The sequence below is a fragment of the Ornithorhynchus anatinus genome, chromosome 10 (genome assembly GCF_004115215.2).
Source record: "Ornithorhynchus anatinus isolate Pmale09 chromosome 10, mOrnAna1.pri.v4, whole genome shotgun sequence".
Taxonomy (NCBI): domain Eukaryota; kingdom Metazoa; phylum Chordata; class Mammalia; order Monotremata; family Ornithorhynchidae; genus Ornithorhynchus; species Ornithorhynchus anatinus.
In genome coordinates this window covers 48,938,334-48,963,429 of record NC_041737.1, presented here as the reverse complement: position 1 = coordinate 48,963,429, position 25,096 = coordinate 48,938,334, and the positions used below count along the sequence as shown (strand labels likewise).

Sequence of the window (25,096 nt, the reverse complement as noted above, 5' to 3'; positions counted from 1 at the left end):
TGAATGAATGTTATTTTCCGCGACCGCTGAAAAACTACAGATCCCAGCATGCTCCGGGGACTACAAATCCCAGCACCCCCCGCGGGGCCTCGGCTCTCCAGCCTGGGCGCCAGGGAGGCGGTTCCCGCGCCGGATCCTACAAGTCCCATGATGCAAAGGGCGGGGGGCCAGCCCTGACTTCCGGGGGTGTTGCCATGGCATCGATCCCGCGGGCCAATGAGCGTCCGTCTTCCTGGGCGCGGGGCCGGGGCCCGCCGGGCGGCAGCCAATGGGGCGGCGCGTTGTTGCGGGGTCGGGGCCCGGTGGCGGCGGAGGCGGTTCAGGCGCTGTGACCCCCGGCGCTGCCCCCCGGACGGAGGGCACGGGCGGCCCCGGGCACCATGGGCGGCAGTGGCAGCAGCACCCGGAGGGTCACCTTCGAGGCGGACGAGAATGAGAACATCACGGTGGTGAAGGGCATCCGGGTGAGTGGGGGTGGGCAGGGTGGGGGAGGGGCGGCCGGGCCCCCCCCCATTCACTCATTCCTTCCTTCCTTCCCTCCCTCATTCATTCATTCATTCATTCATTCATTCACTCACTCATAATAATGTTGGTATTTGTTAAGCGCTTACTCTGTGCAGAGCACCGTCCTGAGCGCTGGGGGAGATCCAGGGGCATCAGGTTGTCCCACGTGGGGCTCCCAGTCCTCATCCCCATTTTCCAGAGGAGGTCACTGAGGCCCAGAGAGGTGAAGTGACTTGCCCACAGACACACAGCTGGCAAGTGGCAGAGCGGGGATTCGAACTCATGACCTCTGACTCCCCAGCCCGGGCTCTTTCCCCCGAGCCACGCTGCTTCCCATTCATTCATTCACTCCTCCCTTCCTTCCTTCCTCCATTCATTCACTGTTGAGCAGCGCGGCTCAGTGGCAAGAGCCCGGGCTGGGGAGTCACAGGTCCTGGGTTCGAATCCCGCCTCTGCCACTTGTCAGCTGGGTGACCGTGGGCCAGTCACTTCTCTGGGCCTCGGTGACCTCAGACAGGTGTCAGGGTGGGGATTCGAACCCACGACCCCCCGACTCCCCAGCCCGGGCTCTTGCCACCAGGCCAGGCTGCTTCCCAGAGAAGTGACTTGGCCAAGGTCACTCGGCAGACAAGTGGTAGAGCCGCAGTTAGAACCCAGGACTTTCTCATTCATTCGTTCAATAGTATTTATTGAGCGCTTACTATGTGCAGAGCACCGGACTAAGCGCTTGGGATGGACAAGAAGCAGCGTGGCTCAGTGGAAAGAGCCCGGGCTGGGGAGTCAGAGGTCATGGGTTCGAATCCCGGCTCTGCCACTTGTCAGCTGGGTGACTTTGGGCCAGTCACTTCACTTTTCTGGGCCTCAGTGACCTCATCTGTCAAATGGGGATTAACTGGGAGCCTCACGTGGGACAACCTGATGACCCTGGCTCTCCCCCAGCGCTTAGAACAGTGCTCTGCACATAGTAAGCGCTTTACAGATACTAACATTATTATTATTTAAAATGGGCAACAGATAGAGACAGTCCCTGCCCATTGATGGGCTCACAGTCTAATCGGGGGAGACAGACAGACAAAAACATGCTCTCTCCCATAGGCCATGCTGCTTCTCCTTGCCCCAAAACCTCATGTGTTCAATGTCCCTGCCCTTTCTCTCTCCTATCTCTTTTACTTCCTGCTCACGGCCTTCATCTCCACGCCCAGTTTATCTTTGCCCGTTATTTTTATTCCTAATTATAATGTTGGTATTTGTTAAGCGCTTACTCTGTGCAGAGCACTGTTCTAAGCGCTGGCGTAGACACAGGATAATCAGGTTGTCCCACGTGAGGCTCACAGTCTTAATCCCCATTTTCCAGATGAGGGAACTGAGGCACAGAGAAGTGAAGTGACTTGCCCACAGTCACCCAGCTGACAGGTGGCAGAGCTGGAATTCGAACCCATGACCTCTGACTCCCAAGCCCGAGCTCTTACCACTGAGCCACGCTGCTTCCCAGTTATATACTCAAGCGGCAGGCTCTCTGTTAACTGATCCCCTTCCTCCCCTACTTAGGTCGCTTGCTGATTTAAAACTGATCCTGGTACCAGTAACTCTCTGCTGGGTTTCTGACACCTAAAGAGTCAGAACGAACCTGCTTATTTAGTATTTTCGCTTTTAATCTGAATAAGGACCCTCAAGGTGCCTTATGGCCTGTTCCTTCTGGACAAATGTATGCTAACGCACGTGACCTTTCGCTTGGGACTTGGCAGCGAGGCAAAGAGCGACTTGGGTGTCACGCACCCTTGGAGTCAAGCCCTTCCATGCGTGATTGTCCCCGCCCGTAGTTCATGTGACATTGGGAATCCAAGAAAAATGAATTTAATGGTATTAACTGCACCGACCCTCCCAAAGTTGGGACCATTGCATGTGTTCAGAGCATGAATAGTTGGCATTTCCCCTCTGCTTCTGGGAAACCAAACTGAGTAACAGAAAATACATAAGTTTTTCATTTTTTTAAACAAAACACACACCACTTGTTTTATAGGTTTTGTTTTGGGGGAGCTTCTTTACGGGAAGATTAAAGTTGCTTTCTGGCAAATAAAGCTTAAAACTTTTCCCCCTCCTATCACTCAGTCAATAGTATTGAGTGCTTACTATGTGCAGAGCAGCGAACTAAACTGTTGGGAGAGTACAGTGGACAGTCTGTAGACACATTCCATGCCCAAAAGGAATTTACAGTCTAGACAGGAAGATAAACATTAAAATAAATTAATCGAATGTATAATTAGCACATAAGCACCATTATTGTAAAATGCCAAACAGCAACACACACATCCAAAAAAAACCCTCTATTATTGGGTCTGAGGATTGTGCAGACCCTTTGGCTGCTTGCCTTTTGTCTCTTTCACCTCTTGTGAGCCCTCTGTGGAACGGGGACTGTCTCTCATCGGATACTTTCTACCCCACCTGGTAGCGTAGAGGCTGGTCCAGAGTAAACACTTAGTAAATACCATTATTATTATTATTAGCAGTAATAATGTCATTTGTCTATGTTCTGTGGTAGATGCAAGATAATCAAATCCCACAGTCTAAGTAGGAGGGCGAACAAGTATTGAGCCCCCATTTTGCAGATGAGGGAACTGAGTCACAGAGCAAGTAAGTGACCTACCCAAGGTCACCCAGCTGACAAGTGGAGGATTAGAACGCAGGTCCTGTGACTTCTAGGCCACCCTGCTTATGATCAACTCTTCTTTACCACCCTAATAAATGGAAATAAAAGAAGAGGAAACTCAGCCTGCTCTTTGGGAGGATCTGAAAATTCGTTATCAGTAACTATTCTTGCTGTAGTCTATTACTGTGAATACTCGAGAGTTGGCAAAACCGCATGGAACTTGAGGAGTATTGAGACCTTTTGCCAGATCGCATAGCCTTTGACGAATTGAAGCATACACCCGTGGAACTCTCCTCACTCTGGGGAATGAACGGGATTACTTGATTCTGAGCTAGCCCTAGGAGTTTGTTATTGTTTTGTACTACTAAGAATCCTGGATTGGACAGCAACCCGCTCCCTTGAGGGAAGCCTTTAACCCGCTTTCCCGGGATGGATTTTTTTTTTAGTTTATTTTTTTCTGGCTAGACTGAATCCTTTGCCGGGGAAGGAAATGGCTTCAGAGGGTTGTATTTGTTTTGACCTAAATCCGGGAGGTTTTCCCAGGCTAATAATAATACCAATAATTTAAATGCTTACTATATGCCGATCACTGTACTAAGCGCTGGGGTAGATCACAAAAATCAGATTAGATAGAGCCCTGTCCCACAGAGGGCTTTGAAGGGACTTCAAAGTTCAAGACTTCGGGTTAGAGAAGCAGCGTGGCTCAGTGGAAAGAGCACGGGCTTTGGAGTCAGAGGTCATGGGTTCAAATCCCGGCTCGACCATTTGTCAGCTGTGTGACTTTGGGCAAGTCGTTCACTTCTCGGTGCCTCAGTTCCCTCAGCTGTAAAATGAGGATGAAGACTGTGAGCCCCACGTGGGAAACCTAATTCCCTTGTATCTACCCCAGCGCTGAGAACAGTGCTCGGCACATAGTAAGCGCTTAACAAATCCCAACCAAAAAAAAAAAAAAAGAAGGGAAGGTGAGAACTCTAACAAATCTGCGATTCAGTTCCCTCATCCGCTCTAGTGGTATTTAATCTTCATTGATGAGGAAACGAAGACGCAGAGAAGTTAAGTCATTTGCCCCACAGAAAGTGGGAATGAAGCCATTTAGTGCATTGGGATGAGAGAAGAGAGGAACAGAGAGAAGGTGTCATAGTTGTTTCCAGTGTCGCCTGCTTGCACCTGGTCTGCGGAGACCCCAAGAAGGGGCACCCCTCACCTCGGAACTACCAAGCGATTGCAACAGCCCTGGCCGGGGCTTAAATGCAAGCTCTTTAGGGATTTGAGGAGCATGCGAGAGGAGTGGCCTCAGGTGGCTGCTCTCCCAGCCTCGGGGTCTCCCTGATTTTCCCTCAAGAAGTGTCAGGGTCATTATTTCAGTCGTGTTTATTGAGCACTTACTGTGTGCAGGGCACTGTACTAAGCACTTGGCAAGTACAGTTCAGCAGAGACGATCCCTGCCCACAGCAGGCTCACAGTCTAATGTTGGTATTTGTTTGGCATTTGTTAAGCGCTTACTATGTGCCGAGCACTGTTCTAAGCGCTGGGGTAGACATAGGGGAATCAGGTTGTCCCACGTGGGGCTCACAGTCTTAATCCCCATTTTACAGATGAGGGAACTGAGGCACAGAGAAGTTAAGTGACTCGCCCACAGTCACACAGCCGACAAGTGGCAGAGCTGGGATTCGAACTCATGAGCCCTGACTCCAAAGTCCGTGCTCTTTCCACTGAGCCACGCTGCTTCTCTAGAAGGGGGAGACAGACATCAAAACAAGTAAACAGGCATCAGTAGCATCAATATAAATAGAGACAATTCTAGATATATGCACATCATTAATAAAAATAAATAGAATGATAAATATGCACATATGTACGCACAAGGGCTATGGGCGGGGAGAGTTAGAGCAGAGGGAGCTAGTTGGGGCAGCGGGGAGGGGAGGGGGACGTCAAAGAGGCGTATTAAGAAGGGGTCTGGTCTGGACCCAGGAACAGCACTCAAGTAGCCAAATGGCTATGTGTGGCTTGTAAAGTTCGGTTTGGTTATATCTCGCAAATAGAGTGCTAACGGTGGATTCCCAGCATTTTCTTCGTAGGACCTCTTTTGGAATCTGACTAAATTTTCAGGGATACTTTCCATCCCCTCTCCCCCCACCCCCCATCACTTACTTTTGTGTTCATAAGTTTTGCTCTTTGCCCTCAGCAATAAGTGATAATAATTGGGTGTTAATTGTTCACTATTTGCCGAGTATTGTGCTAAACCCTGGGATAGGTACAGATGCACCCTATCCCACACAGAGGTCACGGCCTTAAGAGGAAGGACAGATATTGAACCCTCATTAAAAAGATGAGGAAACTGAGTCACAGAGAAGTTTAGGGACTCACCCAAGGTCGCACAGCAGACAAGTGGCAGAGCCCGGATCGGAACCCAGGTCCTCTAACTCCCAAGCCTGTGCTCTTGCACTAGGTCACAATGCTTTCCTTTCCTCTCAATATCCCTTCTTCCTGCCTCCTCACAGTCTCTGATTTTTCTCCCTATACCTTTCAGATCTTCCCAACTCTGAATTATAAGATGGGAGGATCTGGTTCATATTATCATTACTATCTGTGAATCAGTGGTATTTATTGAGTGCTTACTATGTGCAGAGCGCCGTTCCAGGTGCTGAGGAGAGTACAACGGAATTAGCGGACACATTCCCTACCCATAACCAGAGAAGCAGCGTGGCTCAGTGGACAGAGCACGGGCTTTGGAGTCAGAGGTCATGGGTTCGAATCCCAGCTCCGCCACTTGTCAGCTGTGTGACTGTGGGCAAGTCACTTCACTTCGCCGTGCCTCAGTTACCTCATCTGTAAAATGGGGATGAAGACTGTGAGCCCCACGTGGGACAACCTGATTCCCTTGTGTCTCCCCCAGCGCTTAGAACAGTGCTCCGCACATAGTAAGCGCTTAACAAATACCAACATTACATTATTATTAACCAGTTTACAATCTAAAGGCGGGGTCTTAAGCGCTTACTGTGTGTCAAGCACTGGTCTAAGCACTGGGGTAGGTAGAAGGCAATCAGGCCGTACGCAGACCCTGTCCAACATGGGGCTCGCAGTTTGAGGAGGAGGGAGGAACAAGCACTCCATCCCCATTTTACAGATGAGGAAACTGAGTCACAGAGAAGTGAAGTGACTTGTCCGAGGGCACCCAGCAGACAAGTGGCAGAGTCGTATTAGAACCCAGGTCCTCTGACTCCCGAGCCCTTGCTCTTTCCGCGAGGCCACACTGATTCTTGGGCCCGTGATGGGCCCTAGAATTCCCAACCTTAGCGGGAAACATTCCGTGCATTGCCCCCTGGGCGGGGCAGCCTACGCCTAGGGACAGATTTTCAAAGGATTTCCAGAGAAATGCCCACACATTACATTGGCTTAATAGGATATTTGATCACATGTCAAATTTGATCAAGTATGTGCCTACTTGAAAAATAGACCCGTTGCATAACATTTCAAGAGCTTATCTCAAAAATTCAAAGCCATCTGGGTGAATGTCCCAGTGGCTTAGGCAAATTTCAGTAGCTTTCAGAGTAGTACGGACCAGGCTTTCCAAGTATGAACTAATCCTTACAACAGGGCTTCAGAATTACATAAAAAGCTAGTCACTAGCTAAATTTCCTCTTAGCCAATTATAGGAAATAAGCCAGTGGAAGCAGCGTGGCTCAGTGGAAAGAACCCGGGCTTGGGAGTCAGAGGTCATGGGTTCGAAGCCCAGCTCTGTCACTTGTCAGCTCTGTGACTGTGGGCAAGTCGCTTCACTTCTCTGTGCCTCAGTTACCTCATTTGTAAGATGGAGATGAAGACTTGTGAGCCTCACATGGGACCACCTGATTACCCTGTATCTTCCCCAGCGCTTAAAACAGTGCTCTGCACATAGTAAACGCTTAACAAATACCAACATTATTATTGGGAAGCAGCGTGGCTCAGTGGAAAGAGCCCGGGCTTGGGAGTCAGAGGTCATGGGTTCAAATTCCGGCTCTGCCACTTGTCAGCTGTGTGACCGAGGGCGTCACTTTACTTCTCTGTGCCTCAGTGACCTCATATGTAAAATGGGGATGAAGACTGTGAGCCTCACGTGGAACAACCTGATTACCCTGTATCCACCTCAGCGCTTAGAACAGTGCTCTGCCCATAGTAAGCACTTAACAAATACCAGCATTATTATTATTATTTGTCCTTAGCAGAGCTTTTTCTTTTTCTTTTTAAATGATATTCAAGTGCTATGTGGGCAGGTACTGTACTAAGCACTGTGGTAGATGCAGAGTAATCAGGTTGGACCCAATCCAGGCATGCCCGCTCCCCACCGTCAAAACCTGATTAAAAAGCACATCTCCTCCAAGAGGCCCTCACTTCCTCTTTTCCTACTCTCTTCTGTGTCGCCCTTGCACTTTAGTTTCCCCCCTTTATTCACCCTTCCCTCGGCCCTACGGCACTTATCAAACAGTCAGTGGTAATTGAGTGCTTGCTGTTTGCAGAACACGTTATACAAACCCTTAGGAGAGTTGATAGAACAGTTAGACACGTTCCTTGCCCACAGCGAGCTTATAGTCTGGTCATAGGTTCGAATCCCGGCTCTGCCGCTTGTCAGCTCCGTGACCGTGGGCAAGTCACTTAACTTCTCTGTGCCTCAGTTACCTCATCTGTAAAATGGGGATTAACTGTGAGCCTCACGTGGGACAACCTGATGACCCTGTATCTTCCCTAGCGCTTAGAACAGTGCTCTGCACATGGTAAGCGCTTAACAAATACCAACGTTATTATTATGTGCATATCCATAATTTATATATGTTAAGGCTGTCTCCTGGAATGTAATTCACTAGATTGAATTTTAATAGTATACTTGATTTACTTTGTGTTACAAGTTTATTTGGAACCGGCTTCATTTTGTTTGGATTTTTCTTTATTTTTTTTTAAGCTCTCTGAAAACGTGATTGGCCGAATGAGAGAATCTTCTCCATCTGCTACCAGGTCCTCTGGGGGCTCTACAGGTATTTTCAAACTTTGACTTCTAGTGTGCTTAATGACAAAATGATAAGATGAGTGGTGGTGATTTTTCCAGTGGGAAACTATTTTGAAGGAGATAATATTGTTGTCATTTCTTTAAACAACAGACCTAGTGTCCTCCATGTGTTAAGGAAGATTTTATTATTTCCTCTGTATTTTATGATCTTCCACCTCCTTTGGAAGGAAGATAGGATTGCATGGAGCTTTGGTAAAAGTAAGGACTTGATTTGTTAGGATAAACCTGAAATAGGAGTAGGGTGAGGTCCCAATCAAATAATTTTATTTATTTATTCGTTATGTTTTGGGGGCTAGGAAATTATGAATTTTTATCCTGATCTTTTATCTTACTCTCTCTCTGGGCTTAGGAAAGCCAGATTCCTCATCTGTCTTTGCTCCTCTCTGTAAAACCGAAATAATTCTGAGTTTTCCCTATTATACAGAGATATTCGTAGTGTTCATAAAGATCTTTGGAAACAGAGTGCTGTGATGTGCTTATTTTAGCTGAAAATAGTATTCATCTAGCTATTCGTTTGGGAAACAAAAATAGTTTTTATTTTATAAGCCCAGTTCAAGATTTATTTTTAAATTAGTTCAATCTGTGATTATTCTTAGACAGTTTGTAGAATGATTCCTTCTACATTCAATTCCCCACCTTTGGAATGTGAGATTTAGATAAATGGAATATCCAGCCAATTAAGAAAAATTCACTCTAGTCAATAATTTCAGTAGCATCATTCACCTTACATCTTGTAAGAGCTGCTTCCAGTGAGCAAAATTAAATATTTTGAGTTTTACCTCCTCTCTCCTCCAGAAGAGTTCTTGGTAAAGAGATTAATAGGACAGTGAAATGGCCAACAGATGGGAAATTAATGAGCCAATCTGCCAACTGGCTAACCAAATCACTAGTAATTTTTAATAAAAGTGTTTCTCAAGAGTAAGGAAAAGCCTTGAAATAGGTAAAAGCAATAAATACAGATTTGGCTGCCTGTAAATGATTGGGACTGTCCCACCATTTTTATCTGAGGAAAATATTACCTGCCTCCTCAGGTAAGAAGCCTGGTAAAATTGAACCTTGTTTCTTTATTTTTAAAAATGTTATTTAAGTACTTACTATGCGCCATCAGAATCATCAGAGTTAGTAGACACTTTCTCTGCCTATAAGGATCTTGCATTCTAGATGAGGAGGCAGACATTTATATAAGTGAATAAATAAAAGATTTGTACATAAGTCTTGAGGGGGGCTTAGAGGTGAGTGTGAATGTCAATTGTTTTGGAGGGTGAGTTACAACATACCCGGCTGAAAATGTAACCGTGAACCTTCTAATTTTGACATCTAGTTTTTAGAGCTCTTGGACATGGGAGACAATGGAGTTTTACAGCTAAAATAATTTGATCTTAAGCTAGACGTTTAATAACCTTGATCTTTTTTTATCATTGAAATCAAGTTCATCTGACAGATTTTGTATTTGTGGTGAGAAAAAAAAGATACTGTCTCGTAACATTTTCTCCAGCCCTTTGCTCATCCTCACCCGCGTCAATGGGAAGAGACATCCTAGGGAATAGCAGTCATTTAAAGAAATGCCAGCGTTGCGATTTCAATTTTTGTGTAACTTTTTCTTGCCATAACATGTTATTTTAAATCATAAATCATTAGGACCAATGTGATGTTTGAATGGCTTCTAAAAGGATACTTTTAATAAAGCGTCGAGAGCTCTAGAGGCTTATTTAAATTGAATTTTTTAAAAACGTACTTTTGAGAAAATAATCCAAATTGTGAGGTGTTTTTTTTAAAAATTTGCCTAATGTCTACTATTTTTTTTTGAGTGCATAGGGAGGGAGGAGGGTTGCTATTTAACCAGCCAAGGGGCTTCTTACAAAAAGTACTTTGTGAAGTTGAATCTGTAAATTAATGTACCGTGTGACAAAACAGATTGTATTGCCACTTTAATAAATGAGTATGTTTTAAAGAACTTAACTAAGTGTTTGCTTCCTCAGATCCTTTGCGTGGTACTTGCTTCTCACCTAATTGCTGCCATCTTGAAAGTTTAATGCAGTTACTATTCTAGAATCTAAATTTTCTTTCATGAATTTACATAGAAAGATAACATTTCAGAAGGCTATGAGCTATTTTCAGCAGTCTTGCGGTTTTTTTCCTCCCTCACGTCAAAATACTGACTTTCTATTTTCTACATTTATTTCCGGATCTATGGTGAAGTCAGACTTCATATGAGTCACCTGTACATATTGTTGAGGAAATTTTGTCCTTATACCAGTATGAAGATGTTAGCATACCACCGAATGAGAGGAGTTACTGCGAGGGAGTCTTTGTTTTTGTAAACCTCTGATAACAGAAAATAATGAAATGGAGAAGAGGTGATTTTTATTTTCTAAAATTCTGCCTGGAAAAAATGGAAACAATTTGTGTTACGTATGTTATTAAGATCACTGAGTGTTTGACAGCCATAAATAATTGCAGGAAACCAATCCACAGGAAATAATAGCTTCAAGTGAATAGTGCCAATTTAGGGAAACAAATTTATATATACTTTGTGTTTTTTGTTTTGTTTGTTTTGTTTTATTCAGACAGCTTGTCCATCTGTTTGTAAACAACTTTCCCAATATCCTTTTAGGCCCAATTGACCTCAAAATTTGTTCTGACTTCTTTTGTGATATGACATTGGGTAATTTTCTGAATTACGAAAAGAGTTTAAAGACCCTATTTAAAGGATGAAGCTGTACATTAAATCCTCCTCTGATGTGGGGATTATGTTCCCAGTGGTCCCCATATTACAGAAACTCCCCTTCAAGTAAGCGTGTCCAAACCAGTACATCTGTTTCTTCTGACATTGCATCACATTCTAAGCCAGATAAACCATAATTCTCTGAACGTGTTGTGGAAGAACTGAGTAGATTAAGTTTAGACACTTGATGCCCCTTTTGGTGTCAGAGATTTGAATTTCAGTGACACAACACTATGTGATACGGCAGTGGACAATTTACCGGTTTACCAGAAGAGGTATACTTTCTTAATGAAAAGCACCATACGAAACTTGGAAAATCAATATACCCTTAGAAAAAATGAGTAAATAAAACAGTACATCTCAATCAGAATGGATCTTTCTCACTAAAAGTTCTCTGGCCATTGTAAAATACGCAGTAACTGCAGAGGACCAAGGATAATGGGTGTTACATAAATATCTAGTTTGGAAATAGGGTTTTTTTCATAATAGAGATCGGGTTTTGAACTGAGAAGACTTTGGGAGAAAAGATGAGAGAGGCAGTGTGAAGTATGGGAGTTTGTGATGGGCAGGGAGTAATCAGATGATGGGAGAGAGACATAGGGGCAGTATTTTCTAGGACTCCGGCTCATCTTTGCCTGCGTCGTCTATTAGATTCACAGATATTGAAGTCTTCAGTGGTGAACCGTTAAGCATGGAGTCTTAAACGTTCAGTCAGTAGAAATGCTCCCTTGCTCATTTACTTGTCTGGCAAATTCCCCAGTGTGAATTCACACTCTGGTGTGTGAGACTCTTTTTTTTTTTTTTGTGCAAGCTTGTGGTCGGTTTGAAGGAGGAGAAAAGAAGTTGTCCATTGGAGTAGCTGAGTGACTAAGGAAAACACTGCTTCCCATATACTTTTCTAATTTTCTCTTTTCACTACACTCTGTTTCTGATTTTGTCTTGTTTCATGCCATAGAATTTGATTGTACAGAGTTGTCGCAGGAAGAATTATGGAAAAATGATTCCATAATCATTTATGCATTTTAAACTAACTATAAAGAGGGCCCCTCCTCGACTCTCTCTCTTTGCTCTTCCCTCCCTCTCCCCACCCCGAAGCACTTATGTATTTATGTACATATCTCTAACTCTATATGGAGGCCTGCTTACTTGTATTGATGTTTGACTCGTCCCCTCTAGACTGTGAGTCTGTTGTGGGCAGGGATTGTCTCTCTTTATTGGTGAATTTAACTTTCCAAGTGCTTAGTACAGTGCTCTGCACACAGTAAATGCTCAATAAATGCGACTGAACGAGTGGAAACAATCTATCCCTGTTTAAAAATAATCCCACATGTTTCTGAATTGGCACCACAATTCAAGTCTCGTTTTCAATTTAATGAATGATAGGTTTGCCTGCTATCATAATATTTCTGGATTGCGTAAGCAGACGTGGGTATTGGGCCCGGTGCTGGTTTAATTCTGACTGAGCCAATAAGCCTACCTAAGGGGGCTGAGGGCTCTGTACTGCCTGGGGCCAACTTCTCTGAACTCCTGGAACTTCCTTCAGGTCCTCAGGGTTGGATAGGAGATGGGATTGAGGGGTCTGGGAAACCTTGCTATCAGTTAATCAGGTGGTTGTGCTCACAATAATAATAATGATAGCCTTTTGGAAAGAGCACTGGCCTGGGAGTGGGAGAACCTGGGTTCTAATTCCGACGCGGCCACCTGTCTGCCATGTGATTGTGGGCAAATCGCTGATGCTCACTGGGCCCCAGTTTCCTCTTTCGTAAAGCAGGGCATTAAATTCCCCTTCTTTCTCCTACTTAGACTGTGAACCCAGTGTAGGACAGAGCCTGTATCCAACCTGATTGACCCCAGCACCTAGTCCACTAGTCAGAAGGTCATGGGTTCTAATCCCGGCTCCGCCACTTGTCTGCTGTGTGACCTTGGGCGCGTCACTTGACTTCTCTCAGTCTCAGTTCTCTCATCTGTAAAATGGGGATTAAGACTGTGAGCATTATGTGGAACAGGGATTGTGTCCAACCCAAATATCTTGTATTCATCCCAGTGCTTAGAGCAGTGCCGGCACATAGTAAGCAATTAAATACATAGTAATAATTATCATTACTGTTATTGTTTTTATTATTATTAGTTAAGATTTTACTATGTGTCAAGTACTGTATTAATCACTGGGGCAGATCCATGATAGATGGGATAGTATGACCCTGAGTAGTCCGAGAGGGAGGAGAACAGGTAAGATATTTAATCCCCATTTTATTGATGAGTTATAAAGAAGGCAAGTGACCTGCCTAAGGTCACTCAGAAGGCAAGTGGCAGAGCTGGGATTAGAACCCAGTCCTCTGACTCCCAGGACTGGCTCTTCCATTAAGCGCCACCCTGCCTTTGTTAGTTAGGTTCTGGGGTAGGACTAGTGGTTTGTGACTCCCATTTGTCTAGACTATTAGCTCCTTATGGACAGGGAACCTGCCTACCAACTCTGTTGTATTGTGCTCTCCCAAGTACTTAGTACAGTGCTCTGCAGAGGAAGCTCTCAATAAATATCACTGATGGAGTGATATGCATGCTCCTTGCCAACGTGTGGTGTGGAGTATTATGTGTATTGTGCAGATCGGGTTCAGAAACAGATTCTTCAATCCAAAAGCAGATCCTCTCAAAAATACCTTGGTATTGTATAAGACCAATTTGTGAAATCGTGTCAGCTTGCTCTGACATTTAAGGTCGCTATATTCTTTTGTCCTGCAGAGTAGAATATACCATATGAACCACAGGTGGGATTAGTATGTTGTAAGGCTATATTTTTATTTTACTTTTAGAGAAGATGTTTTTCAGATGGCAGAGCATTCATTTGATGTGAGAATGGCATAGTCATCTTTAGGCTGTCAGAAAGATAATGTATTTCCTATAAGCATTTTAAAAGATTAGTATTTCCCCAAACTGTAGAACAAGGTTGTTTAACATAAGACTGCAGTCTTGAAGCGGTAGGAACGGAAGTTCTTGTATGTTGCGAGCCACTCGAGGGAGCGGGTCCGTGTCTAAATCCCATCCGTCTACTCTTTCCCAGTGCTTATTACAGTGGTTTTCCTGCAATAAGCGATAAGTACTATTACTATTAGCAGTGTACTTGGAGTGAAAGCCGGTTTAATGAATAGATTTGCCGCACAACTGTGTTCTCTTTGGAAGGATTCTGTCAAATCAGAGAGGGCAAAAGTAGAGAACTAGCTGTGACTTGCTCTGTTTTCCTTCTGGTCTGACTTCTCTGTTCTTTCCAGTGGATGATGGCATAATGAAAATTTACAGGAACTCTGCTGCTGGAGAGCCTCATTCTTGGAAATACCACTTGCTTTTAAGGATGAATCAGATGTGTTGGAAGAGCGTGATATGTGGACATAGATATAAACTTGTTTTCCTATGTTTGTTTTTGGAGGATCAGGCAGGAGAGGTTTTTATTATTTTCCAAGATTTTGTTCTTTGAATTAATGGCAGGTTTTATTATATTGTTTTCTCGTTCTCGGAATTTCCATTATTTCCCAAAACTCTCTTGAGAGGCCTCATTTAGTTGCATTTTCAAAATTGACCACTCTTATTTATGTAGAAAAAAGTTGGCCCCCCATAAATGGAACTTATTGCAGTGTTGCCGATAGACCAATTTTCTGGTGACTATCTTATTTCTTAGATGAGTTGTCAGAAAGGGCCAAGACACTGGTAGATACGTCTGTGAATGTGCATAGAGTGGCAAGTATAACACTGTATAACTGGAAACTTTTTGAGGACGGGGCCAGGACTTTTTTCCCCCCCAGAAGTATTTTTTAAGGACTTAGTATGTATCAGGCACTGTTCTAAGCACTGGGGTAGATACGTCAGTCAAGTGGAACAGCTGGTAATTGGCAGAGGCAGGATTAGAACCCAACTCCCGGGCCCGTGCACTTTCCACTAGGCCGTGCTAACTTCTGAGTGCAGTTAGTTGATGGGAAGTGCTGTCAAGGACTCATCCCCTCCAGATAGGATGACAATATCTAAGATTCCCTAATGGTTCCCGTGTGTATACACACATATATATATTGAATGATACCTGAATCTAATATTCAATTAATACCTTTTAGGAGTAGAATATATTTATATGCTTTCTATTCAGCAGAATTGGTTTAAAGTTCAGACAGCCCTTATTTAGGGTATCTGGATTCTAAATAGTCGTGTATGAATGTGGGGTGTATAAGTGAATTGAATATATTTGTCTTGATTTAAACATTTGTCCAAGAGCCATTTTATGTATACTTGAACCTACCTATGCATAAAAACATTTATTATTGATGGACACATCTTGGAAAGTACATTCCAAATAAAATTCTTATTCAGGAGTGTGTGATGTTTTGAAGGGCCTATTTCTACGGCCCATTTTCGTGTACATTTGCAGCATGCGGATTCCGGTTTAGGGTAACTTGACAGAGAAAAATGTCAAAGGTACCTGCAGAGCATTAGGAAAAAAACAGTAATTATAAGGGTACCGTGGAGGTTGGTAGTTCAAAATTTACATTCACCAGCTGTGTTTCGGTTTGTGGGAGTACATGTGAATCGTCACACCGCTCCCCTGCTTGCTCTCCTGAGTGCCAGCAGCATATTAAAATACAGAAAGGTATACTGCTTTCTGAAATACTGCCTCGAGAGGTGGATGCTACCTTGTAAGAATGTTGCGAGTGTTTTGGGGACGTGCAGTCGGCATTTTTAAATCTGGCAGGTGTAATATTACTTCCTACTTGCTTCAGAAGTATCTCTCTCTGTGCCCTTCATGGCTTATTCCTGTGCTTGAAATAACAGTACATCTGATCTAGAAAGAATTTTGACCAGGGCATCACGACTTTAAAAATTAATAGTATTTTACTGTTTCAGTCTAGTCTAACCTGCTGAGTAGTCCTTGCTAGACTGCCAGCCCTTGTGGGCACGGAGTGTGTCCACCCACACCGTTGTATTCTCCCAAATGCTTAGTTCGGTGCTCTACATAGAGTAAACACTGAATAAATACTGATGGTTGCGTATATTCTTTTGTTTGCTTATTATCACCTACTAATCATTTTTACATGCAGCCCCTATGTGGTTATTGGTGAAGTTAATCTTGAGGGTTTCACTTGTTTTGACAGTACTTAATTTCTGATGGCAGGAAAGTGGAAATATTTCACATGCTGATATAACAAGCCATTTTTATGAGCGACATCTCTAATTCTTATTTGGTACCTATCCGGTTGTCCCCATATTTTTCCTCTTCAGAAACGGTAGGTGTTTTCTTTTTTCTTGACGGGAGAAGAGGAGGAAGGGAAGAAACCTAAAAAACACTGAAGAGCAAAGAGGAAAAATATTCACTGGTAACTGTTTTGTTTTCACGAGAACTTTGAAGTTCAACTAAACATGTCGTTTTAATAAGCCCCGTCTTGTTCTTCAATATTTGGCCTTGTAAAGGGCAGTACGGTGTATTCCGCTACCGCTCACTAAGGACCGTGGCTATTAGATATTATTTCTTTGATAAATATTGTAACTCCTGTTCAAATTAGTGGGTATATATGTAATCACGTGGTATTTGTGTATCTTGATTTTAAAGTGCAGTCATAGCTTTTTTTAAAAAAAAAACATTATTTTTCTTATATTCCTATCATATTATGAGAAGATGACTTTTGTCCGTGACTGTTGCCTAAAATTTAATTTCATTTATTTAAGCCATTATGTTACAGTTTGCTTTTCCTGATTTAATCTGTCAACTCTTTGGGCTCAGAGATTTGACTCCAAATCTTCTCTTGTGGCTGTTGAGATTTGCGTAGTGTTCTCTCCACCACACCCATGGGAATGATGTATTTGTTCCAGAAATTCACTCACTGTTGGTATTCTTCATCCATTTGTTGATCCTGCACAGTCCTGCAGCGCTTTTAAGGGGTGACACTGTTAACCGTTCTTCCCAGAAGGCTCAAGAGAAGTTCAAGATGAAAAGTAGTTATGTTATGCAGCAGGCATTACCCAGTTTTGAATATCAGGTTAGCCGAAGCCTTTGATTGCCTTTGTCTTGTCCTTTTAAAGAGGTTGTCTTGATTTCTTAATTGCTGCATTCTTCCCACACCCTTCCTTACTGATTATCCAGTAAACGCTCACACCGTATGGAAAGAAAACTATTATTCAAATAATGGTAAAATCGCAACCAATGTCATTGGGAAAATGGATTCAGGGTATGTATGTGAGGTATTTTCTGGATGTTGTCTGTTTTTAATTTACTTAGTACTATAATAATCCCAGCTCTTCCACTTGTCTGCTGTGTAACCTTGGACAAGTCACTTAACTTCTCTGTGCCTCAGTTACCTCATCTGAAAATGGAGATTAAGTCTGTGAGCCCCATTTGGGATGGGAGAGAATACAATATAACAGAGATGGTAGACACATTCCCTGCCCAAAATGAGCTTTCAGTCTACAGGGCAAGGCAGACATTAATATATATAAATTGCGGATATGTACATAAGTGCCTTGTGTCAGAAGGAGGGATGAGTAAAGGGTGCCAATTCAAATGCCAGGGCAATGCCGAAGAGAGTGGGAGAAGAAAAAATGAGGGCTTAGAGAAGGCTTCTTTGGAGGAGATGTGTTTTTAATAAGGTTTTGAAGGTAGGGAGAGTGATCGCCTGTCAGATATCAAGAGGGAGCGCATTAATGTTCTTCAAGTTTAAATTGTTTGGATTTCATAAGAATCTGTGTTTCTTCAGGGTTGAAAAAAATTACTGAGCCCTGGAAGTTTCTTTGGCTGTTTCAGTACAACTGTGTTTTCCATCCTTAATTACTGATATTCAGGGTAGAGCACTTGAAATGTAATACTGAAGAACGTCCCCCAGAGCCCCCGCGCTCAAAATGCCCGGTCTGCGCTGGACAGTGGGGATTTAAAGTGCGGATGTGCACCCTCGGTCCCTTCCCACCGCGTGCAAATAAATCCATCGGGAATATTGCCGTCTCCCCCCCTCCCCCCCCCATGCTCCCTGTCAGGGGCTTGCTCCCAACGGGCTCTGGGCGCGCCGGGTCGTAGAGATTGAAGCCACAGCCATCCATCCTACGTTCCACCATCCCGGCCAAAAAGAGGAAAGCATCTGTACCACGAGGCCTCCGCAGATAAACCCCGTGGAGACCTGTGGTTGCCCGAAGCCGTGACTTCAGCTACAGGTGTACCTTAAGCTCTGAGTCACTAGAAGCCTGAAATTCTGCTCGTCTTAGCCACAGCGCTCTGCTTATTTATATTTTCCTTTTGGGTTTTTGTCACTGTGCTATATGCTGCTTTAGTGTTTTATTGTTTGAGTTTGTGTCCAGTCCTCTCTTCTTCCTTATAGGCTTAGATGGTGTGACCCTGAGGACCAGGGTCTGTGTTTAATTCACACATCTACATGCTCTCCCAAGCGCTTAGTACGATGCTCTGCGAAGCACTTAAATACTATTACTGATACGATTATAACATTTTCATAGAATGGATCTGCTGTTTTGTCGAGAAGAAAGGTTTGCTTTCTCGTCTCCTACCTGCAGCTCCAGCCTACAACCAGATATTACTGAAGCTCCGCAGCAGCTGTCATACAAGAGAGGTTAAGTGTACTGTAGTGCTTCTTTCTTGAAATCTCATTCTACAGGTTCTTTTGTTAACCACTGAAAAGTGATTCTTCTAGCTTAGGTGCAAGGCACTCTTCCCTAACACTGCCTGCTTTTATGGTTTCTCGTAGTAGTTGGTCAGCTTTTAGGCTGCAAATTTAGTAGCTCTTCCCAAGGAAATGATCAAAGTTAGCATTTCTGTACCTCAGACTCTTCTGTCTCACCACCGAGCCCTTGCCCGCATTCTCCGTCAGGCCTGGGACTTCGTCTCCTTTCGTATCTGAGAGAAGATCACTACTCTCCGCACTTTCAAAGCCCTCCTAAAATCATACCTCCTCCAAGAGGACTTCCCTGACTAAGCTTTTTATTTCCTCTAGCCACCTTCCCCTACGCCTTGAACGTGACTTTTATCCCTTAAGCACTGGGGATCCTTTAAGCACTTGTATCCCTTAAGCACAGTGCTTACTGTGGGGCTGGAGTGACTTGTATTACTCCAGCCCCACAATAGTTATGTAAGTATTCTGTTGTTCTATTTCCCCTCTCCGTAATCTACTTTAATATCTGTTTCCCCCTGTAGAATGTAAGCTTCTCGTAGGCGGGGATTGTGTCTACCAACTCTAGTTGTACCCTGCTTTCCCAAACACTTAAGGCAGTGCTCTGTATATAATAAGTCCTCAATAACTACCATTGATTGATGCGCTAATTCTTGTTTTTAGGATTTTGGATGATGTTTGAGGTCTGTTGTTGGATGAATTTCCCAGAGGGGTGGAAGCGTATTCTAACACCTGCATCGAGGTCTCATGTGGCATCTTGTGGCATCATGTGGCAAGAGAAGCAGCGTGGCTCAGTGGAAAGAGCACGGGCTTTGGAGTCAGAGGTCATGGGTTCAAATCCCGGCTCGGCCACTTGCCAGCTGTGTGACGGTGGACAAGTCACTTCACTTCTCGGTGCCTCAGTTACCTCATCTGTAAAATGGGGATGAAGACTCTGAGCCCCACGTGGGACAACCTGATTCCCCTGTGTCTACCCCAGTGCTTAGAACAGTGCTCGGCACATAGTAAGCACTTAACAAATACCAACATTATTATTATTATTATTATTATCTTCCCAGCATGACTGCATAGAATAAGTAGAACAGGACTGGACTCACTATGTATCTCTCTTTTTTCCACTGACAGTGGGGAATGGATCAGCTAGGGCTCCTTCAGCTCTGATCCGGAAAGCCATGAAGTAGTCTCGGAATATTGATGAACTTTTCAGAGCAGCCAAATTGGCCTAGTAGTTTCCAGAGCCCAGAGGTACTGGAGATGTGGGGCTGGGGTTACCTGTAGCAGAAGCCCACAAAAGCTCGATCTTCACACACACAATGAAATGCAGATATGTTTGCTAAGCTAGAGAATTCAAACTCCAGAAGCAAATCCGTTGGGATCCGAGCGTTTCAGCTTGCTTAGGCAGAATACGTTAATTGGATGATTGTTTTGTGTTAAGTAGTTCTAGGCTAAAGGCCTCTTTTTAGCTGATGACCTGTGGTTTGAAAAGCAGTTGCCCAAATCGGTCTTTAAGAATTTGCACGAGGCAAGCTGCTCTTGTAGTGATAAAGTGGGAAGGTTGTAATGTAAGCACGATTGACTGTGGGTTTGGAGGTTCATGACTCTCACAATAAATAATGGCTAACTTTTCTTTCCATGCAGGTGAACTGAAATAGGTCTTGGAAAGTGTTGATCTTTACTGTCATAGGGATTTTGGGTTGTCAAAAAGTAACTGGCAGAATAGTTGGAATATTTTAGCTCATTCAATCAGTGGTATTTATGGAGCACTTAACTGTTCAGAGAGCATTTTACTAAGCGCTTGGGAAATTACAATGGAACAGAGTCCCTACCCACAAGGAGCTTGTAGTCTCCAAGTAGAGACAAACGTTAAAATAGATTAGGGATAGAGGAAATAGATTATAAGAATATTTGTATTTTTATTGTAGAGCTGGGGTGAGTAGAGAAGTGTTTAGCATCAGGGTGCGCAGCCAAGTTCGTATTCAACAGAGTGGAGTGGGCAGATTGGGGAAATGAAGGGCTGATTCTGGGTTTCGATGGGTTCGGCTAACCTCTGGCCACGGAACTCTTATTACTGTCATAGTGGGTGTTGGTGTGAGCTCATTTCTACACAATAAAGTGTAAATTATGTGCTTTAGTTGAAACTGGCCGTTCAAATTTTCTTGTAAGTAATAAATGGCATAAGAAAATGCAGTCAAGTTGCAAGTAGACTTTGGTTGTATACTTCTAGATGTGTTTTATTTTTTTGAATGCTTGTTCTTTGAGCTCTTGGTTATTATCTTTCTGTAGTATAAGACAAGGTTGGTCATAGAATGATGATAACTGCACATTCTGTAATAGCGCATATCTCCGCGTTCCTCTTGGATTCAATTATTTTCTCCTTATCTGAATGAAAGTAGAATTGAAAGAGATGCAGTGTGGTAATTTGCACTTGAAGATTCATCTCCTGCTAATGAAATACATAATTTTGTAAAAGTTTTACCTTTAAATCTGATGAAATAAAATGTGAATTAGATTCTAGAGACCTTTTGGAACAATCTGTCATTTATTGTTGCGAATCTCTTTTGAAAGCGATGGCGAGTCTATGTTACCAAGTTTACCAAAGATTATTTCAAATTTATCATCTTTGGAGAATAAACTGTACAGGCCCTTGTTTGCAATGAAGCATGTGCTGTGTAGGTTTTTTTAAATTTTTCAACAAAATGAAATTATAGTAATAATAATTACGGTATTTGTTAGGCACTTACTATGTGCCCAGCACTGTTCTAAACGCCGGGGTAGATACAAGGTAATCAGGTTGTCCCACATGGGGCTCGCAGCATTTTACGGATGAGGTCACTGAGGCACAGAGTAGTTACGTGGCTTGCCCAAACTCACACAGCAGGCAAGTGGCGGAGCTGGGATTAGAACCCACGTCCTGATTCCCAAGCCCGTGCTCTTTCCACTAAGCCACGCTGCTAGGAGAGTGACTAGTTTTCTCTAGTGAAGTTACGGGCCTCGAGGAACCCAGCGAGAGGGAGCCGGGCTCATTTCAGGGGAACAAACCTTAATTTTGGTAAGTGCTTCCTCCTGAAAGTAAATCTAATTGACAAGCAGTGGACATTGAGTGTTTTTTATTTTGCTTTCAGCAGCAGTGGATAGAACCATGGATAATAATGCAGTTTAAATCTCCTGTTGAAGCTAGTCTGCTTTAGCCTTCGCCCGGGTGGAATAAAAGATAGAGGTCTATAGAACCGCTTCACTACGGAATGGGCAATTTGTCGAGTGGGATTTCCTGGAACATCAAAGAGCTTGCTTGGTAAGCTTTTGGAGTTGTGACTAACTGCAGGGAGGAACTATATCAACAAAAGAGACCCCCTATCAGCGCGTTGGATATTTGTTACACGATGTAGAATATGTTTTGCGTAGGTATCTTTTATTCTGTTTATCAGACTTTGCTTAACCCCGGCTGATTGCTCAAGTTGGGGCTCAGAAATTTTTCATCGGCTGCCCTCGGTAACCTCGCCTCATTCGTCTTGCTAAGACTGTGGGTGCTATCAATTTGGAAATCTAAATGGAAGAAAACAATAAATGCCATTTGGAAAACTTAAGAGAAAATAGAAGAGATTTTGGTTCGGGTTTATTTTTTTTTCTTAATTGTCCAAGCTAAGTCAGGGGATTCTGCCCTTGAGTCGACAACTGTTTTTTCCACTTAGCTCTGTTTTCCAATTGGTAATCCAGTTTCCAGTGCATGAGTTCTCTAAAATAGGAGACTGAAGATATTTTCCGGTCTGAGGAGGAAGGCAACTGTTGGTTATGAAAGAGGGAGAGGAGTAGGCATAACTGACTTACGCTCAGTTCTCCTGTAATACAGGGGTTACATTCTTGGTGAACTGTGCATTTAAGGATAACCAGCGTTTTAGTAAACGCACCTCGTCTGCCGTGAGCATGCACACAGCCATTTTCTCCTCTGTTGCCTTGCATTCTATCCAGCTGGTTGTTGCAGGAGTGTTTCCTGTTTCCCAGGTAGCGGTTTATCCAAAACATGTAGGAAAAATAATCATAATGATAATGATGGCATTTGTTAAGCGCTTACTATGGGCAAAGCGCTGTGGGGGGAATACAAGGTGATCAGGTTGTCCCACGTGGGGCTCACAGTCTTCATCCCCATTTTACAGATGAGGGAACTGAGGCACAGAGAAGTTGTGACTTGCCCAAAGTCACCCAGCTGACAAGTGGCGGAGCCAGGATTAGAACCCATTACTTCTGACTCCCAAGCCCGTTCTCTTTCCACTGAGCCACGCTGCTTCTCTAAAAATGTGTTTGAATGTCCTGAAAATGGCTCCCCATGCCTTCACATAAACCGTCTTCCTGGAAATCAGATTTCTGTTTTTCTTTGGGATTAAACATCTTTAATAATTGTATGTCACCGGGGCTACCTAGTTCTTGATAGTTGTTACCAGTCACTTTTTTTAAGCTTGCAGTTACCCTGAAGGAAGATGAAAAGAGGTTTTGATTATTTTAGCCTGACCCACACTTTTCACTACTTTGGTTCATTTGTGTTCTTTTTTTAACGGTTTTTTAAAAAAATATATTTTACAGATAAGATAACTGAGGCACAGAGAAGCAAATAATAATGATAGTATTTGTTAAGTGCCTACTATGTGCCAGGCACTGTACTAAGCGGTGGGGTAGATAGAAGCTAATTAGGTTGGACACAGTCCCCGTGCCACATGACCCTCACGATCAATCCCCACTTTACAGATGAGATACCCGAGGCACAGAGAAGTTAAGTGACTTGTCTAGGGTCACATAGCAGACCAGTGACGGAGCCCGGGATTAGAACTCAGGTCCTTCTGACTCCCAGGCCTGTACTCTATCCACTAGGCTATACCGCTTCTAAATTTAGGGTTAAATATAGTGGTAACACTGCAATCTTAACAATTCCCCTGGGCTTCACGATTTGAGTCTGTGCTAACAATGACCGAGCCTGACTTTTTTAGGTTTTAAAATACTAGAAGAACAATAAGTGTGGTACTTTCCTGTGAATATGTGGTCTTTTCCAGAAAAATCTTACTGCCTTTCAGCCCTGACTGGGAGCTTTTGGGTCGCATCAGAGACATGGGATTGAGAGAGGTTGTGTTGTTTAAGGGGGCTAAGGGACTGTACCGTTGACATTCTGCCTATGTGGAGAAAAGTGCCTCAGTTTCCTCATTTGTTAAGTTGTACTTAGGCAGTCCTTTAGGATAAATTTCATTCGTAGAATTCTTTTGCAGTTCCCAGATAATAAGAATTTTAGATTAACTACAAAACATTAAGAATGCTTGGTCATTTTATTTCTATAAAAATCTTAATGACTGTTTCTTGATTTTTTTTTTGAAGCATACTGAACTCCCATTTGACCTTCAGAATTAAATTCACCTGCCATGCTTTCTAAGATATATTCAGATATATTCAGTATATTCCAAGTATCTATCAGCCCATTAATGTTCATTTAAAGTTTGCGTAAGGAATGGTTTCTAAACCAGTATTGTCTCCCCCTCATGCTACTTATGGTCTTGTTTGTTGTCTATTAACAAGATAACTATTCTTGGGTGGGATTCTTCAAGCACTCCAATGTATGGGAACAATACATCTACAAAATGAATTTTTAAACAAAAGGCAATCAGTATCAATCTTACTTTTACATCTTTTCTCCATTCATCAATACCCTGTGACTTGAGCAAGGCTCAGAGACAGTGAAAGAGATCCTAATAAATTCCTGTTTCTGTCATATAAAATATTTTTATAATAAATATATGAACCTTGAAGATCAGGAACTGGAAACACTCCTGTGACTGTGCCTTGACACCAAGTCTTATTCTTAATCCTTTCAAAAGCTGCACTGTAAATTCTTTTTGTTCCCTGATTTTTTTCCTGTAACTTTTTAAAATCTTAAATTTCAGAATTTTGACAAGGTGAGGAACATGTAGTTTAAAGCAGAATCCATTGCGGAATATAGTTCTGGCTCAGTGTAATGTTGCGCAGCATCCATCAAAATTTTTTTTCACTGAAGTCTTTACAAGGGAATATGTTTTGTGGCTGGTGTTTCTTACCATTTATGGATATTTGTGTAGCACTTTGCAAATATCTTATATGTCACCTTCAGGAGTTCCCAAGGGAAGCAGCGTGGCCTGGTGACGAGATTGGGAGTCAGAGGACACGGGTGCTAATCCCAGCTCTGACACTTGCCTGCTGTGTGACCTTGGGCAACTCACTTAACTTCTCTGTGCCTCAGTTACCTCATCTATACAATGGAGATTGAAGCTGTGAGCCCTACGTGGGATAACCTGATTACCTTGTGTCTACCAGTGCTTAGAACAGTGCATGGCTTATAGTAAGCACTTAAGAAATACCATAATCATTATATGGCATTGCCAAATTATATTTGCCTTCAGTAGAAACGATATTGTTCTCCAGAGCCACAAGTCTATCCCTCACCTCCCTGTGATAGTCATATATTAGGTCTAGTTTTCGCACAGAAAATATGCTCAGGGCCTAGGGGCTTCTCTTGTTTGCATCTTAAA

General features: G+C 43.2%; 1 protein-coding gene across 3 annotated transcripts in view; it reads left to right on the top strand.

Annotated features, from left to right (window-relative positions):
- Positions 1–313: 313 nt before the first annotated feature.
- Positions 314–25,096, top strand: part of CHCHD3 (coiled-coil-helix-coiled-coil-helix domain containing 3) — a 203,986-nt gene continuing 179,203 nt past the window's right edge. For 2 of the 3 annotated variants that reach the window (XM_007671037.4, XM_029073347.2), the window contains exons 1-2: positions 315–464; positions 8,088–8,160. In XM_007671037.4, the coding sequence (XP_007669227.1) occupies positions 381–464; positions 8,088–8,160 (157 nt within the window). In that variant the 5' untranslated portion in view covers positions 315–380. Of the gene's footprint in view, positions 465–8,087; positions 8,161–25,096 lie in introns of all 3 variants that reach the window. The other variant, XM_029073345.2, reaches the window with a different exon arrangement.